Source organism: Neomonachus schauinslandi, chromosome 11 (genome assembly GCF_002201575.2).
Source record: "Neomonachus schauinslandi chromosome 11, ASM220157v2, whole genome shotgun sequence".
In the NCBI taxonomy this organism is placed as follows: domain Eukaryota; kingdom Metazoa; phylum Chordata; class Mammalia; order Carnivora; family Phocidae; genus Neomonachus; species Neomonachus schauinslandi.
In genome coordinates, this window is record NC_058413.1 from 67,395,511 (window position 1) to 67,414,963 (window position 19,453).

At 40.7% G+C, this 19,453-nt stretch overlaps 1 protein-coding gene across 1 annotated transcript in view; it reads right to left on the bottom strand.

Annotated features, from left to right (window-relative positions):
• Positions 1-19,453, bottom strand: part of RAB38 (RAB38, member RAS oncogene family) — a 69,181-nt gene that overhangs the window by 48,609 nt on the left and 1,119 nt on the right. The window contains exon 2 of the mRNA XM_021691818.1: positions 1,203-1,483. Coding sequence (XP_021547493.1) covers positions 1,203-1,483 — 281 coding nt within the window. The remainder of the gene's footprint in view (positions 1-1,202; positions 1,484-19,453) is intronic.

Sequence of the window (19,453 nt, forward strand, 5' to 3'; positions counted from 1 at the left end):
CTCAAATGATTGCATGAATGTTTGCAATAAGGCCTTAGTGTGATTTCCATAAGTACAGAGACAATGCCTATCTTATTCACAGCTGAATCCCAAGCAACTAGCACAGTGCCTGTGCTCCATAAGTCTTTAATATGTTTTCCACAAATAAATAAAAATGGGAAAATTATGATATAAAACTATACAGAATGCAATCCTAGTAATGTAAAATATATTTATATATTTATATGTAAAATAAATACATATTATATAAATATATAATATCTATTTCAATATACAATTCATTTATAAATATAAAACATAAATTATTTCATATATATTAATGTAAAATATATGCACACAGGAAATAGCAGAAAAATACAGTGAAACATTTATTTTTTTAATATATGTTTTTTTTAACTTTCAAAATTTACTATAAAAGCTTTTTTCTCTCTCTCTAATACTGAGATACAAAAATATCAGCAAAAACAAAAGGGAGTAGAGCAAATGAGATATCTCTGACAAATGAGATAGCAGCATGGGGCAGAAGATAATATCCTTATCATGCCACATCGGGTTCTTCATCTTCCAGCCCTGATTCTTCCTCACATCCTGCTACTCCTCTGCCCCCCAGAAAAGTGAGAAGTGCCAAACAACACGATATTCTTCACAATTACACTTGCTGTCTACTCTCTCACTCCACTATTCCAGTATTCCCAATGTGATAGTTCCACATTCTTGCCATCTTTTCACTTCTAGGGCAAAGCACAATTCCCGACATACAGAAGAACATATTAAATATTGATGGAGTAAAAATTAATTAATACATGGATAAGGCAGTGACATTGAATGCGAGGCCCATTTCTTTCATTTACTCTAAAATCATACTTACCTAATTGGGTTGTGTGAGGGCTAAATGAGAAAATGCATATAAAATATGCCCAACAGATAATAAGCACTCAATAAACAAACAGTTATTAACCATTATCACTGAGACCACGTACAAGTCGCTTTTTGCTCTCTTAGCCAAAATCATCTTAAATTGTGGATAGTAATTTCTGCCCTGCCCACTCATCCCCTTGAGATGAGAAAGAGCTTCAAGCAATTTGGGAACTATAAATCACTAGACAAACACATATTAATATCATGATGATGATGACAATGATCATATGATTATTTTCTTTCTGACTCTTGCCTAATACATTTCTCCTTTAAGTTCGCATTACCTTTGCTGATGTTTCAAACCATCCTACGAAACCATGCTCCTTGCAGAACTGGTCCATCTTGAGGCCATTGTTCATGAGCACGTCCTTCCCCTGGTCACATTTGTTGGCCAACAAAACCACGGAAACTGGTTTGCCATTAGGGAGACTTAACTTTGAGTCCAAATCACTTTTCCACTTTGTCACTGCTTCAAATGTAGCTGGCCTGGTGACATCGAAGACAATAAATGCACCCATAGCTTCTCGGTAATAGACCCTTGTCATGTTTCCAAATCTTTCTTGACCTATCACCAAAAAGAAATAGAAATCAAAACCTTATTACAATTGTAAATGAAATCACATATTGGAACCTCATGAGGCCTCCAGTGTGAGCAGATCACTCAGGAAAGTTGTCCAGTGCTCATCTTTAGAGTGAGCTGAATATACAATCATGCAGCTTTGTTTTTGATCTTTGAGTCCAGAAGGAATTCATTCATACATTTAACAAGTATTTATTTACTAAAACTTCTGCATACCATGTAAGGTTCTAGAAGTGTGCTAGTACAGCATGCCACTAGTCACACACAGCTACTTAGGTTTAATTAATTAAAATTAAATAGAGTTTACAATTCAGTTCCTCAGTCACACTAGCTACCTACATTTCGAGTGTTTAGTAACCACGTGTGGCCAGTGGCTATAGGATTAGACGACTCTAGTATAGAACATTTCCATTATCCCTGAATGTTCTACTGGACAAAACTGCTCTAAGCACTTGGGATACAATGATTAAAACATGAAAATCTCTGCCATTATGGAGTTTACATTTTAATGGGTGATAAATTATAAATTATAAACATAATAAATATAACTAAATTATGTAGTATGTTAAAAGGCACCCACAGTCAATCCAATTAAGGGTAGTAGTAGCTAGCATTTATTTATATTTCCTAACCATCAGAAATGCAGTTTACACAATCATGAAGGTACAATTACTATCCCCATTTTACAGTGAGAATGTTGGGACCTCAAGAGGCTAAGTAACTTGTTCAAATTATACAGATGGTGCGCTTTGGAAGTTGGAATTCAAATCTGAATTGAGATTCAAATCTTTTTGAATCCAGAGCCCATAGTCATTTGCCAACATTGAATATTCTCAACTACTAAATCATTAGTCTTAGACTATCTCTCCTCCAGGCTTATGTACCAAGAGTGTCCCACTCAACGCAACTAAACAGATAACAGATATTTATATCGATGCCAGTGTCCGGACTACATGCTTGGAATACAACAGTAAACTAGATGGCCTTAAGTACTCTACAATCTGTTGGATAAGAAAAGCCCTTGGACAGAGAAAGAGAGAGAGAGAGAAGCAGGCAGGCATTGGTCTTATTTAGACCAATCAGCTAGAATCACTTTTGCTCTGATTCTTAATTTTTTAAGTGAATGTTGGCCAGTTTGTTAAACACTCTAAGGTTAGCCTTCCTCATCTGCAAAATGGCAGCAATAATGTGTACCTCACAGGGCTGTCACGTGGATGAAATGAATGAACATATGGAAAGCACCCAGCATGGGACCGTACAACTAACTGGCCATTGAGATTTCCCTGCCTTTCTCCAGCATGTTAAAAATTATGAAAGACAATATGATGTAGGTAGTGAAATCAGAGTTCCAGAGCAGAATTTATGGCAAAAAATTACTGGGATTTCTGCCGATTAATAAAATGAAATGAATCCTTTTGCTTATAACTCTAGCCACTAGTAGTAGCTGAAGACAGGAGCTAATGAAGACTGGGTTTGTATTTTTTGAACCCAAAACTCCAGAAGTGTAGGACCACACAAAGGCCTTTTATTCTGATTTGGTCATTTATTTATGGTAAGAATCTTATAAAGTTATATAAATTAAAGCAAAGTGAAGTGTGTATTTAATAAGCCAACTTGTTGCAAAAAGAATAAAATCACGAAATTGGTGGGTATCTAAGAAAATACCAGGTCCAGGTCAACATCTCTAAGAACACTTCACACTAACTTTGAGCACAAGGTGTTGTGATGGTGAGTTTTAATTCACATTTTGTGGGCACCTGAGTGGCTCAATCAGTTAAGCGTCTGCCTTCGGCTCAGGTCGTAATCCTGGGATCCTGGAATCGAGCCCCACATTAGACTCCCTGCTTGGCAGGGAGCCTGCTTCTCCCTCTCCCTCTGCAGCTCCCCTGCTTATTCTCACTGTCTCTCTCTCTCTCTGTCAAATAAATAAGTAAATCTTAAAAAAAAAAAAAAAAAAAAAACCTCTTTGCAGGTTGTTATAGTCACATGGGCATGAGCATTGCAGATTGTGAGGACATGATCCATGAGCACTTAGTGAAAATGGATGCAGGTCAAGTCTGGTGCCCTAGTGGTCCTAGTGGGTGAGCCTGTGTGTTCATACTTGTATCAGTGGAGAGAAGAGCATTCTGTAAGGGCCAGCACATGATGACCCTAAAACATTTCTTACACGGGTTTTACCACAGAAGCTTTTCTTTGTCCCCCCACAATCATCTAGCCGATGAAAGAAAGTGGCATAATACTCTTCATATGACACACAACCCACAGTTGAACTTTCATTTCTCCCAAATGAGTTTTAAATTTCTTTTATTTCCTTTCCTTTCTTGGTTCCTAATACAAACAGTGATCCCCTTTGATACTGCTCAGGATGGCCATGACATTTCAGGAAGATAGGGGGAAAAAAAGCCCTCTGTGATCATTCAGGACTCTGAAAGGCCTTTGGGCTTCGTGCAGTTGTCTTATGATCCCTTGCAGGAACTAATCAGATGAAAGGCAAAGTCATGGGTTATTCAATAATCTGCTTGTCCAGAGGTTTTCATAGTAGAGTAAGGAGGTCCTCAAGAAGAAAGATTTTTACAGTTCAAATATATGGCAAAGGGTCGTTTTTAAGACTATGCAAAAAAGCTATGTATAGGCTTAACACCTTTGTAGGAATTCAAAAAGGACAATCTGTGTGTTTGTGTGTATGTGTCTGTGTGTGTTTGAGTTTGTGAGGATAAGTGTGCTAGATCAGGAACAAGGAGAAAAAAAGTGATCTTTGTACATTAAGGTCACTGGGCCCGCAGACTTGAAAAGTTTGTATATCCGGTGTTCCGGCGAGAGGTCACATTCAGACAAGGGCATTTCCAGTGCTCACATTTTATCCTTCCTTTGTCAGCTGATAGCTCTCTCTGCTGTTTCTTATTAAAAGAATGAGAACCATGTGACTTTTCATGAGTGCCTACATATGGGCAATGTAGAGACCTGATGAATTCATCATAGGTAATTTACTTCAAACAAACAAACCAAAAAACATAGTTCAAAAATTCCCAGTGGGCTTAGATCACTCATTCAACACACATTTACTGAATAGCTAATATGATCCGGGCTCTGTGTTTTGTGCTGCAAATACATAGTTTTTTGCCCTTGAGGAACTTCTAAACTAAGACATGTCATACTGGATGCCTGCACCGAAAATGATCCAATTCACCATATGTAGGCTTCCATTTCTCTTAGACTCTACACACACATCCATGGCCATGTCAATGTGACTCATGATTCAGTGTCCAGCTTCCAGGAAAGTTAAATGATAAAGCAATGAACCAAATCACAAAAGTTAATACAATGGCTGCAGTAATCATTGGAAAATCTTGCTGCAGAAGGCAATAAATTGAACGGCCAGAAGAATGGGCCTTTGTCTTAATCACTGGTTACCAGTGCAGCCTTAGACAAATGCATTTCTCTTTTTGAGACTCAGTTTCCTCACCTGTAAAATGAATTTGTTCTGGCTGACCTCTAAGGTCCCTTCCTGCTTTCCTGCTTCTAGAGTTAAAATATTCCTAGTAAATCAATGCTTGGTTTCTCTCCCAACAGCCTTAAATGGTCCACTTGGTGTCACAGACTCAGCTAAAAATATACACAGGCAATACAGTCATAATGTGTATTTAATGATATTTTCACTTGGTAATTAGTACTCTAGAGATGTTCTCAGTGGGCATAACCAAGCCGGAAATCCTCTACATAGGCATAGAAACAACAGGAGGAAGCGAGTTGGTGTTCTGTTAACCTGGGCACATTCTTTTACCACTCCACCACTAACCTAATAGCTCTGTGAGCTCAGTGAGGTAGCATTCTGAACCTCAGTTCTCCTCATTGGTAAAATAGTGGTTTGGATACCTGAAACTAAATTCATTACTGCCTCTGGGAAGCCCTCTAATCATCCTCCTCGGATGCAGGCATCCTGCTCTTCACCTGCTATGCCCCGGTGTTCCCTCCAGTTCTTAGCATCACTAGTAACACTGCCCCCCAGAGCGGTAGCTTCAAGTCATCTTCTGACTCTTTCCTCACCCCTCTGCCTAAAGGGTCTCCAACATTCTACCAATGCTTCTGTTTCTGAAGCAGGTCCTGATCCCCCCCCCATCAGCGCTGCTACTGCTCCCATTCAGGCCCTCACCGGGAGCCCTGACAGCTTCCTAACTGAGGCTCTCAAGATCTCAGGTCTCGTCACACCTGCTATCCCTTAAAATAAATATAAACACAGGTCTTCAGACATTCTGGCAGCATAAGAGATCACTAGATGGGCATCCATCAGAAGGAAATGAAATTACCATCTTCAAGAGCTGTCTGCACCCCCATGTTCACTGCAGCATTGTTCATAAGAAGTGAGACATGGAAACCTCTTAAGTGTCCATCAGTGAAGGAATGAATAAAGCAAATGTAGTGTATACATAGAGTGGAATATTATCAGCCATGGAAAAGAAGGAAATCCTGCCTTTCGCAACAACTTGGGCAAAAGCAATGACAGCAATATACTAGGTGAATTAAGTCAGAGAAAAAAATACTGTATGATCTCACTTATATGTGGAATCCAAAAAAGCCAAACTTGTAGGGGCACCTGGGTGGCTCAGTCGTTTAACCATCTGACTCTTGATTTCAGTTCAGGTCATGAGATCGAGCCCCACATTGGGCTTCAGGATGGGCATGGAGCCTGCTTGGGATTCTCTCTCTCCCTCTCCTTCTGCCCCTCCTCGCCTACCCCCCAACACTCATCTGTTCTCTCTCTAAAAAAAAAAAAGAAAAAAGCCAAACTTGTAAAACAGAGAGTAGAAAGGCAGTTGCCAGGACTAGGAGTAGAAGATACAGGGAGATGTTGGCCAAAGGGTATAAACTTCCAGTTATAAGATAAATAAGTTCTGGAGATCTAATGCACAGTATGGTGATTATATACTTGCAAGCTTCTAAGAGAGTAGCTCTTAAGTATTCTCACCACATACCAGAAAAATGCTAATTATGTGAGGTGATGGAGGTGTTCATCCTACTGTGGTAATCATTTTGAAATATATAAGTATATTAAACCATCATGTTGTACAGCTTAAATCTACACAATGTTAATATGCCAATTATATCTCAATAAAGCTGTAAAGAAAAATCCTCTTAGGTATTTAGAGAATACCCATTCCTGGGCCCTGCTCTTCAGAGATTCTTACTCTTCTAGTTTTGTGTGGGGCCCAGGAATCTGTTTTTAAGCACTCCCTAGGTGAAGTCTTAAAACTCTATTTCTATCAGAATCCACTTTCAAAATGTAAACATTACCAGTATGCTCTACCTTCAATGACTCTTACATGCTTAGAAACAGACACCTTTATTAACACTGCACACAAGGAGACTTTGGCTCCAACCACCTTTCCAAACTCCTCCTGTCACTTCTTTCAACGCACTCCATGGCCAAGCCACACGGGAGTACTTATTCTTTCCAAAACACATCCTCCATTTCTCCCTGATTTTCTTGCCCTTTCATACCTCTACTCTCAAAGTCTGAATTCTTTCCCCATCTTTCCTCCCACTCTGCTCAGTGAAATCCTAAGCATCTTACAATTGTGCCCTGAAATGTCATTATATTGGGGCAACGTTCCCTGGCCTCCCAGCTGAAACATGACTCCTTCTTGTGACCCTACAGCATTTTCTTTATCCTACACTATTCACCTTTATCATGCTATATATCTACGCTTCAGTCTCCACCATAGCACTGTAAAATACTGAAGAGCAAGTTGACTATGTGTATATATACATATATTTATTTATACATACACTCTTAAGCAGGCTCCACACTCACTGTGGAGCCTGGCATGGGGCTTCACGACCCTGAGATCATGACCTGAACCGAAATCAAGAGTCAGATGGGGCACCTGGGTGGCTCAGTTGGTTAAGCGTTTGCCTTGGGCTCAGGTCATGATCCCAGCATTCTGGAATCAAATCCCGCATGGAGTCCCACATCTAGTCCTGCATCAGGCTCCCTGTTCAGTGGGGAGTCTGCTTCTCTTTCTGCCCCTCCCCTCTGCTCATCCATGCATGAGTGCACTCTCTTTCTCAAATAAATAAATAAAAATTAAAAAAAAAAAAGTCAGATGCTTACCTGACTGAGCCATCCTGGCACCCTGATCATATTTTAATGTTGCAAATCTGAGGCCTGTTCTCTACTTGTATGATATAGTAAAAACTCAAGATACTATTGTAGAAATAAGCTGAAATTAAAATTATTTTCCTCTAAAATACATCATCGTGTATTCATGAACTAGTGCTATGTACTAAGCACTAACTCTATATTATACTCTCATTTCCAGTAAATGATCAATAGTGGAGAAAATTAACATTATTCTAACAGGGTTATGTACATATCTGTTGCAACAAGTTTCAGACTGGATTATGTTTTTGTTATCATTCTCATCTTCTTAAGAAATAATCGTGGTGTGTGTGTGTGTGTGTGTATATATGTATACACACACACATATATATATATACACACATATACACACACACACACAATGGAATATTATGCAGCCATCAAAAGGAATGAGATCTTGCCATTTGCAACGAGGTATTATGCTGAGCAAAATAAGTCAATCAGAGAAAGACATGTATCATATGATCTCACTGATATGAGGAATTCTTAACCTCAGGAAACAAACTGAGGGTTGCTGGAGTGGTGGGGGTGGGAGGGATGGGGTGGCTGGGTGATAGACATTGGGGAGGGTATGTGCTATGGTGAGCACTGTGAATTGTGTAAGACTGATGAATCACAGACCTGTACCTCTGAAACAAATAATACATTATATGTTAAAAAAAAGAAGAAGAAGATAGCAGGAAGGGAAAAATGAAGGGGGGTAAATCGGAGGGGGAGATGAACCATGAGAGACTATGGACTCTGAGAAACAAACTGAGGGTTCTACAGGGGAGGGGGATGGGGGGATGGGTTAGCCCAGGGATGGGTATTAAGGAGGGCATGAATTGAATGGAGCACTGGGTGTTATACGCAAACAATGAATCATGGAACACTACATCAAAAACTAATGATGTAACGTATGGTGATTAACATAACATAATAAAATAAAATTAAAAATACATATATTACATATCTTTATGTGGTATAAAAATACACAACATATTATATGGAATATGTATTTTTATAATATATATCTTTATAATATTTTATGTCCTATATTATACACTAAATTATGTAATTATATATCTTTATTTTATATTTTGTATTCATAATACATGTCTTGTTTTAAAATTTTTTATTGTTATGTTAAGCACCATACATTACATCATTAGTTTTTGATGTAGTGTTCCATGATTCATTGTTTGTGCATAACACCCAGTGCTCCATGCAGAACGTGCCCTCTTTAATACCCATCACCAGGCTAAACCATCCTCCCACTCCCCTCCCCTCTCGAACCCTCAGTTTGTTTTTCAGAGTCCATCATCTCTCATGGTTCGTCTCCCCCTCCGATTCCCCCCCTTCATTCTTCCCCTCCTGCTATCTTCTTCTTTTTTTTTTTTCTTAACATATATTGCATTATTTGTTTCAGAGGTACAGATCTGAGATTCAACAGTCTTGCACAATTCACAGCACTCACCATAGCACATACCCTCCTGAATGTCTATCACCCAGCCACCCCATCCCTCCCACACCCCCCCCACTCCAGCAACCCTCAGTTTGTTTCCTGAGATTAAGAATTCCTCATATCAGTGAGGTCATATGATACATCTCTTTCTGTGGTTGACTTTTTTCACTCAGCATAATACCCTCCAGTTCCATCCACATTGTTGCAAATGGCAAGATCTCATTCCTTTTGATGGCTGCATAATATTCCATTGCCTAATACATGTTTTTTCACAGCATAAAGATTGGAGTTGCAAACATAATATTTTGCCAATATAAACTGAAATTACTTTTAAAATATGAAAAAAAAAGAAATAATCCCTTGGAATCAATTTACTCTATTCAAAATAACATAAGTTTTGGGTCATGCACAGTCCATAGAGCTAAAAGTACCAGCAAGATACTTTCTTTGTTTCTATGGAATAATAGTATGAAAAGCAGGAAGATGAAACCAAAAGTATGTATCTAGAAAATAAATCTAATTATCATGATGGCCAAATGGACACTGAACTTACAATAGATTACGTTAGTTTTGAAGACTCAGGGAAACCCACAGACTAGGATCAGAGTCTGGCTAACATCCTCATGAGTAGGTTTCCTCCAACTTTTAAGAGCCCATCTGACCCTCTGGCCATAGTTTTGAAACTCTTTCAACTTCTCTCTTCCCTAATTTGCCCCACGAAGCCCGTGACAGAAGCATATCAATCCATCACTCTTTACCCAAGTCACCTAGGTGGATATACTGGCATTAACCATGTGTATGTAATCTTCGCTCACAAAATAACAAGTGCCCTTAGCCAGAACCACCTTTCAGCAGTCCCCATGACAAGTATCTTGAGCACTCAGTATACAGTGAGTGCTCAGTAAGGTCTCCTCACTGAGTGAAGGAATAGCCCCTAATTCTCATCCCCCTCCCAGCAGATACATGCAGGCTTAGCAAGACAGTAAGAGTCACCCTCTGCCATGCCTTCATCATCACCACTCTAGTGAGGATCACCTCATCTCATCTCATTCATTCACTGGACAACAAAGTTCTGAATGCTTATTATTTTTCAGGCACTGTTCTAGCAATGAGCAAAAAGAATTAGAGGTCCTTGTTCTAATGAATCTTACGTTCTAGTGGAAAGAGATAAAAAATTGGTAAGATACCCATAACACTACATTAGCTGGTAAAGTGTTAGGGAGAAAAATAAAGTAGGAAAGGAGAAAATGGTGTGTGGGGGGTGAGGGTAAAGTTAAGCAGGATGGATAGTGAAGGCTCATGGAGAAGTTGTCCCTTAAGACCAAAAAGAGGTAAAGGAGAAAGCCATGTGGATATTTAGAAGAGTGTTTTCAACAGAAAACACCAAGAAAGAAAGACTCAGAGGCACAAATGTGTCTGGCACATGTTTAGAGAAGAGCAAAGAGTCTATGCTGGGGAGGACGGAACAAGGAGTAGAGGAGTATGCAGTGAGGCAGGCGGATCTCAGGCCAATTTCAGGCCATTACAGGAAGGTTGCCTTTTATTCTGCATGAGAGAGGAAAGCCCTCAAGGACTGGGAGCAGATGAGAAACATGAATGGGGGCAGGAGTAAATGGATATTATGGCTGCTGTGTTAAGGAATGACCTACAGGAGTCAAGGTTGGAAATAGTGAGACAATAATCCAGGCAAGAGACAATGATGTGGACCAACATGGGGATGGTGAAAGTTGGTAAAGATTGGTTGCTTCCTGGATACATCTGGAGATTGAGATGATAGAGGAGACATTGAGTATGAGATGATTTGAGCAGGACTCCAGAACTTTTGGCTTAAAAAATCAAAAGTATGGAGTTGCTATTAGCTGAGATGAAGAAGACTTTTGGAGGTGCAGGCTTTGTGGAAGCAGATCAGGATTCTGATATGTTAAGTTTGAGATGTCTGTTAGGCTGAGATGTTGAGTAGGCAGTTGTATATAGAAGGCTGAAGTTCCAGGGGGTGGTCAGGACCGGAGATTGAACTGGTACTTTAATTTCTGTACACTTCTGCCAAATTCACCTTCCAAAGCTCTGTTTTCACCCTATCATTTCCCTAATTAAACACTTTCAGGGATCCACTAACTGGAGGGTGGGCTTCTAACATGTTCTGTGACCCATGCAAGATTTAAGGTGATTTGAACTATTTGCCAACAGTTATAAATTGGACGATCTCTAGGGGTGCCTGGGTGGCTCAGTTGGTTAAGCCTCTGACTCTTGGTTTTGACTCAGGTCATGATCTCATGGGTTGTGGGACTGACCTGGTGTCAGACTCTGAGTTCAAAGGAGAGTCTGCTTGAGATTCTCTCCCTCTGCCCCTCCCCCCACTCACTCGTGCATTCTTGCTCTCTCTCAAATAAATAAATCTTTTTAAAAAATTGGAAGATCTCTAATAAGACAGATATTGGAATGTCTTGAAAACTCAGAGCATTTAGAATTACAAGGTCCACATCATATGAGTCATGTTTAGGAGGTAGTTCACTTGAGCTGACTAGTACCAAATACCCGGTTTTAAAGGGAAAATAATTTGCTCAGATGCCATTCCTTTTGCATTGTCGTATACCATGAAAACACTGCCTTAAATTTAAATGTGTTTAACTGTATCCATTTAATAAAAATAACTCTAACAAAATATTTTGAATTTAATGAAATTGATATTATTTTATTTTAAAGAAACCGTTGCTACTGATCCATTTTTCTTATGGCTCTTATAGGCTCTTACAAATGATGACTTAGGATCCCATGTTTCTTTATTTTTGCATCAAAATACTCTTTGACACATTGGGCTTGTTCTAGTATATCCACCTACCTGCAAGTAGAGTTTTATAGAGAAACAAAATGTGAGCCAGGATTGTGGGGAAGCTGTGTTCCCATTTCCTAGGGAAACAGGGAGCAGTAGCTTGGGTGGTCCTAAATTGGGACATATTTTTCAGAGAGAAACTCATCAAAAGATGAGTAAGAGCTTGCCAGGTAGAGAAGAGTTCATTTACTTTACCCTCTGTGCTTCTAAGGGATTTTCAAAGTTGTACACCTTGATCTGCAAGTTAAAGACAAATCCTCAGACTGAGGTCAAGATCCTACCCAAAACTGTGCCTTGTCTGGCTCTCCTTCTAAGTTCTGCTTCTTGCTTTCATTCACACTCACTCCATGGCACCCTCCACTCCCACTGGAATAGACCATTCCCTTACTGTCTACCTAACTAAATCCTAACTATTCTTCAAGGTTGTACCAAGCCCTACCTTCTTGGAGCTTTCTGACTAACTTGGCCCCACAGTCAACTCTTTCCTCCATTGTACTCACCTAGCACTGACTGTATCACTTGCTCACCCACTTATGCAGGCCCTCCCTGCCTTGGACTGCTTTTTATGTGCTGCAGATCTCTGCAGCCTATGTCCCTGATTGCACTGAGCCTCCTTGAGTCCACTGTTGAATTACTCAAGTGCTGTTCCCTTATGTCTCCATAGCACACACACTCTGAGATGTCCTTGGCTACGCTCACAATGAACTTGCATGGTAGAAGGGGACTATAATACAAGTACTTGTTATGTAATGAAACAACAACTAACAGTGATTTCTTATACATGAGGGGGAACCCCAGCAGGGAGAGGTGAATAAAGCAAGATCTTGATTCAACTCACTTATTTTCTCTGCCTACTAAACTCCTGCTCATTCTTTTTTTTTTTTAGATTTTTTATTTATTTGAGACAGAGAGCATGAGAGGGAGGAGGGTCAGAGGGAGAAGCAGACTCCCCGCCGAGCAGGGAGCCCGACACGGGACTCGATCCCGGGACTCCAGGATCATGACCCGAGCCGAAGGCAGTCGCCTAACCAACTGAGCCACCCAGGCGCCCCAACTCCTGCTCATTCTTAAGATTCACTTTGAAAAAAATCTGTCCCCAGTTCAGAACCACCCAAGCTCTTTCTGCCACTTCTTTAGTTACCCCATTTCACCTTACTACTGATTGTCATCTCTTAGAGGCAAATCTTACTTCTATTCAACAAGACGGCAAGAAGAGCAGGAGGAAAGGTACAGAGGCAACGAACATGGATGGGGTGTGAACAAGGAAGCAAGAGTTCAAATGGCCAAATTTTCAGCCTCATAATGGAGCAAAGGAAAATAATATTAGGGATTTTTTTTTAAAGATTTTATTTATTTATTTGCAGAGAGAGAGAGAGAGCACAAGCAGGGGGAGCGGCAGGCAGAGGGGAAGCAGGCTCCCCGCTGAGCAGGGAGCCCGATGCGGGGCTCGATCCCAGGACCCCAGATCATGACCTGAGCTGAAGGCAGATGCTTAATTGACTGAACCACCCAGGCGTCCCAATATTAGGGATGTTATTTGAGCCAGACCGTGGATGTCTTTGGGTCCTCCCAGTCCCATCACCCTCTCTTCTTCATTGCATGAATTTCCAGAGGGTTGGGTGCCCACTAAATTCAATTACTTTTGTGCCTCAGTGCTTAAGACTACACCAAAACATCTAGTGTTAAAAAATCAGCTTTTAATTCTTCAAATCTCATCATTAATAAACCAGAGATGCCCGCATTCTGGTTCCATTTCTACCATTAACTAGATCTAAAACCCTGAGAAACTAAAGCAAACCCACTATTAGAACATAGCTTTCTCTTCTGTAAAAGAAACCATTTGGTTTGATGAGCCATCAAGATCTTAACTCTAAAAATTACCCTTCAAAATTATTACTTCATCTAATGTATCAAAGTATCATAAAGACAGTTTTGCCATTTGACCTCCAAATGAATAACACTTCATTCCAAATTATGAGGACTTGGTTAAATAATGAAGTGCAGCTTTTAAGAATGGTCTTTAAGGTCACTCCCAGTTTTTACGATGAAAAAATGAAACAGAATGCCACCTTCAGAAAAGTGACTACCATATTTACCAATTTTACAGTGTATACATTTTTAATACATTAATATTCATAAAATTATGAAATCTTTCAAGCATAAACAAATATGGGGGGTTTTTTGTTTTGTTTTACTGGAAAAATTTTTAGGTCAATGATATATCTGGGAATTGAAGCAATGATGAAATAGTTGACTAGAAAACTTGAATGAACAAACACTCACTGAGGACCTACTAACTACCAAGAACTATGCTGGGACCTAGGGTTATAGACTGGGAGAAAAAGACATTCCAGTGCAGTAGTAGAAGGTTTCTAACCCAGGACAAGCATGGTTATTATGGGAGCAGAGAAACAGCACCTCCCATGGGTACATGGGCTCAATAGACATTTCTTAAAGGAGGTGAGATGGGTTGAGTGACCAAGAATCCACAGGAGTCATCTAAGTGAAAAAGAGGAAAGTGTATTTAGCCAGCAACAATCATATGAATCATAACACAGAGGGGGAGATAGGTGAATTGAAGCCACTGTAAGATATCTGGAATGGTCAAGAGTCAGAGGTATGAGAGATGAGACTGGAATGGCTGACCTCAAATTTCACGGTAAAATGTTTAGCCTCTAATTCTGAAAGTGATGGGGATCCACTGAAGAATGCCAAACAGGAGAATATCTGACTGGAGAATGAGGCCATGCTCAAAAGTCTCACCTCCATGGATTACAAACCAATGTGGGGGAAAGCTTGAGGAAGGGACAGGTGTTAGGAAGCTGCTACAGTGGTCCCAATGAGTCATGAAGAAGACAAGGCCACTCATAGAGGGATAAGACAGAGTTAGCTTTCAAGACAGAAGAGACAGAATTTGATTAATACCTGCGAGTAAGAAACTAAAAGGAGTGGGGACTGGTGGAAGTTAAAACCCGAGTTTTTTTCAGAGAATAATTTAAGATCATATCGTTTCTTAATTAAATTTTCAAACAGCTGAAAAAAAAAATAGTGGAACTCAATAATGCGAAATGCAGGCTATAGTCACAGTCTTGACCTTGCCAAGTTGGACACTACTCTAGTACACCAACCTAGAAGATGAGGATATTGCCTTGATGGAATAAACATGATTTCCACCCCCAGGAAAAGCAGGGCCAGCATTTCCCTCTGGGAGTTTCCATCTCAGAATCAAGGAAAAGAAAGAAAAAATTGGGGGGGGGGGCCGGGGCAGGACAGTTCTTAATGACTTGAAAGCTTTGCAGGATTCCCCAGAGTGAATCATCAGAAGAGGGAGAGAGAGGGCTCTAAGCCTTTCTACAAAGCAACTACTCTCAAAAACTTTTCAGGTGAGTGATGACTCCAGTATCAAACCACTTTCACTGAGCAGCCACTATGTACCAGGCACCATATGCTACTTAGGTTTGGCCCAGTTTCCTCACCTCCAAAATTGGAAATAAGAAGACCTATTTGTCACAATCACTGTGGTGTTTAAATAAACACTGTACATATGCCAGATTACTGCCGGCTGCACCGTGTCTTCTCACCTCCATGCCATAGCTAGCTAGGGTAGGTGTCCTGTTTTGACTTTCTTTTAGCACCTGACACTTCCCCTTCAGAACACTCGTCAAAACAGTGATTAAATAATTATCTGTTTTAAATATTTTTATGTCCCACCAGACTATCAGATTCCGTAAGTGCAAACATTGATCCATTTTGTTTATCCCTAAGTCAACACTGTGGTGTTTAAATTGCAAAACTGTTTAAATTGCAAAAACTGCCTTGGCAATCAATGTAAGCAGTCACCTTTAACCTTTAGCTTAGCATATATGTCCTTTCAAGTACTGGGCTTAGTTGGTTAAGCATCTGCCTTCCGCTTAGTCCTGATTCCGGAGTCCCCGGATCTAGCCTGCATTGAGCTTCCTGCTGGTGGCTGGTCAGGGAGTCTGCTTCTCCCTCTACACCTCACCCCACTCCTGCTCTCTCTCTCAAATAAATAAATAAAATCTTTAAAAAATAAATAAATAAAGATTTATTTATTTGAGAGAGAGAGAGCAAGAGTGGGGGAGGGAGAGAGAATCTTAAGCAGGCTCCATGCCCAGCATGGAACCGGACATGGGGCTCGATCTCACAATCCTGAGATCATGACCTGAGCCAAAATCAAGAGTCAGATGCTTAACCGACGGAGCCACCCAGGTGCCCCAAAACTATTTTATTTCTAAATTGTGGGAAGTAGAGCAAAGCTGTTAGGAAACTGGGTCCTGGATTCCATGGCCAAATTTTAAATTTCAGCAATACCACTTAACCAGCTATGTTACTGGGGAATTAAAAATTGGAGAGTCTCAAATGTGAACCTTTTGTTTACTTTTTTTCCTGATAAACCTATTTTAAAAACCCTATGGCCAAGAATCAAATTTTCAGAAATAGATTTTCATTCTATTTCCTCCCACTACCTGCATAGCCGTTCTGATTAATATCCAAAAACATGTTAGAAATAGGAAGGAGAAGGCAAGGATAACTTGAGGTAAATCTAAAGAAGCAACACCTCTAAAGGGGAGGAGAGTATAACCCCAGTGGGCCAACTGTGCCCCAGGCACTCACAGGCCTGTGGTCCTGAAGAGCGTGGCTTGATTCCAAGTCACACAGAACTGTATTAATCCAGCTCTTCCACTTAATAGGTAGGTGGTCTTGGGCTGAGTGACTTAATTTCTCTTGGCACTATCAAGAGCTCTGGAACCCAGAGCTGACCCAGCTGCTCCTCTATGATGGAATCTTTGGGATTCAGGGCGATTGCCACTCCCTGTGAGCTTTGTGGAATTTACCATGTTGGTTTTCAGGCCTACTTCACAAGCCCTGAGAGGTATTAAAAAAAAAAAGGTGTTTTTTTTTGTTTTTTTTAAATTAAGTAATCTCTATGCCCAATGTGGGGCTGGAACTCATGACTGGGAGATCAAGAGTCACATGCTCTATAGGCTGAGCCAGCCAGGCGCCCCCTGAGAGAAACTTTTTGGAGTCTTTCAGGAACAGACTGGCCAAAGTGGCTATAAGAGATATATCATGGAATTTAGTTGGACAAATAGGCCCTGAGTTGGCACTGAATCAAATGAATACTAAAAATCCAATGAGCAAAGATTCCCTCTATAGCAGATAGATCTGATATTCTATCAAGACAGGGTCTGTCCCCTCTATCTCATCCATACTCCCGACCATCTCAAAGTGAGGCTCACCAGTTCACATTTTAGCCTCACCTCTTCTTTCCACACACACAGCAGAGTTGAACCCAAAGGAGAGAGAGAAGCATTCCTATGTCTGGACAGACAGGCTGATCTGAAGGTGCTGTAAGGTACACCTAGCTGACTAGAGTCTGAGTGGGCACTTGAGATTGGATTTCATATGCATTCACTCCTCACAGGGCTACCTATGTAGCTTGAAACATGTCACCACGATGCTCCAATCATCTTTTCCACAAGGGCCCAACTTCCCCACAACGAATGGTGCCTGATCCCAGCTTCTAACTCAGCTCACGGGGTCTCTGGGCTGGAGGCTGCCAAAGACAGGTTGCCACTGAACATCAGAGCTCTGGGAAAAAGAAGTTCCTTATGGAGATGCTACAGGCCACTGTATTCATACAACCGACTTTCCAAAGCTCCTCAGATTTCTTATTTACACAGACTTCTGTTGCTATAGCCTCCACCGAAACTTCAGTCCAGAACCACGGCTCAGGAGGCATTTCTTTTTTCTTTTTCTTTTTTTTTAAGATTGTATTTATTTGCTTGAGAGAGAGAAAAAGCACAGAGGGAGAGGGAGAAGCAGACTCCCCACTGAGCAGTGAGCCTGACACGGGGCTCTATCCCAGGACCCTGGGATCATGACCTGAGCCAAAGGCAGACGCTTAACCAAATGAGCCACCCAGCTGCCCCTCAGGAGGCATTTCTAAACTTGGGACTTAAACTGCTCATGACAGCATGTTGTACTACAGATAAAGCTGAAAAATGGTGCTGGGCATTTTGGAACAGATTACAGGTATAAGACAGGACTCATCATTTATTATGACTTAGTTAGCACGTTTATCCTGTCCTTCTTGCCTACCATTTATACATGCTAGTGTAACAATAATCCTTGCAGTTCTCCTAGACAGTAGGTACCATCACCTTTAGCTGGCAATTGTTGGTTGCCCATTTCTCATTTACTGGGAGAAAGCATTATGCCTATAATTTATAGATAAGGCACCTGAGATCAAGAGGTTAAGGAACTTGCCTAAAATCGACCAGGACATGGGTAAAACAGGGATACGGTCAAAAGTGGTTCAACTCTGGAATTTAGACTCTTAATCACTATACCTTTCTATCTTCTCTGTTAGGTGAGGACATGGAGATTCATGGACATTCTCTAACGTGTCTGAGGTCACATCCTTACTTGCATTTGACACAAAAGTCTAAATGACAGCTACATCCCCTTTGAAACAGTAAGCTCCTTCTAAACTTGAGTCCTGGATGCATCCGCGCAGCCAGAAGAGTTTTCAGACGCGAAAACATGCAACTACCGAAGTGCAGAGACCCACAGTAATTTGAATATCATTCCTTTTGTTGAAGCTGAAATTTCTTCTGTGATCAGTACTTGATTAGTCACACAGGCCTAGATGGAAAACCCAGTCAGATAGTGGCTGATGGCATCGCCCGCTCTCTGACAGCCCCTGTGCCACTGGAGCAGCTGAAGATGAGCCCACGTGTAAGAATCTGTTCACATGCCAAAAGTTTTATCATAAGACTTGGCAGCTTATGATTAAAGAGGCACCAGAATCCCCAGAAACAGAAATGCCCTTTCAGGAATTTTCCACATTTGTTCTTGCTTCGAGCCATGATCAAGTGTTTCCAGTCAAATACACCAGCTAAAAAGGAACCTATTTTCTGAAAGAGAAGTGGCTGGTTTGGGTCCAGCACTTGTAAAGGTTCCTGGTACCACAGACCACGAAACAGTCGGAGGTGAAGTGGCACTGTTCACAGAGAATCCCAGAGGACCTGAAAACTTCAGAGCAGGAAGATTGCTGAGCTGCATGTGCAACCCCTTTCCACTTAACAGGGATGCAGCTGAGCTGAAGGGACTTGTCTGAAGCCACTGTGCAGGTTGGTGAGTGGAGAGCCAGGACCTATAATGAGGGGTTGGACATGCCCAAGGTTGCAAACAGCTTCAGTCTGAGGACTCACTCTTGGAGAAGACACACATTTGTCTCACATTTGCCTGACTCCCCTGCCCAACTTGGGGGACATACCCTCAGAAGCAAATTCTAGTTTCAAACATTGTAATGAAGCTTCTCATTTCCCAGATCTCTCAGTGAAAACTTTAAGGGCAAATCAAGAAATCTTATGGCTACTGTCATAGACTCTTTGACAGGAGTGCCCCTAAGGTAGGTGCACAGGCTCTTTTTTTTTTTTTTAAGATTTTATTTATTTATTTATTTATTTATTTATTTATTTATTTATTTATTTATTT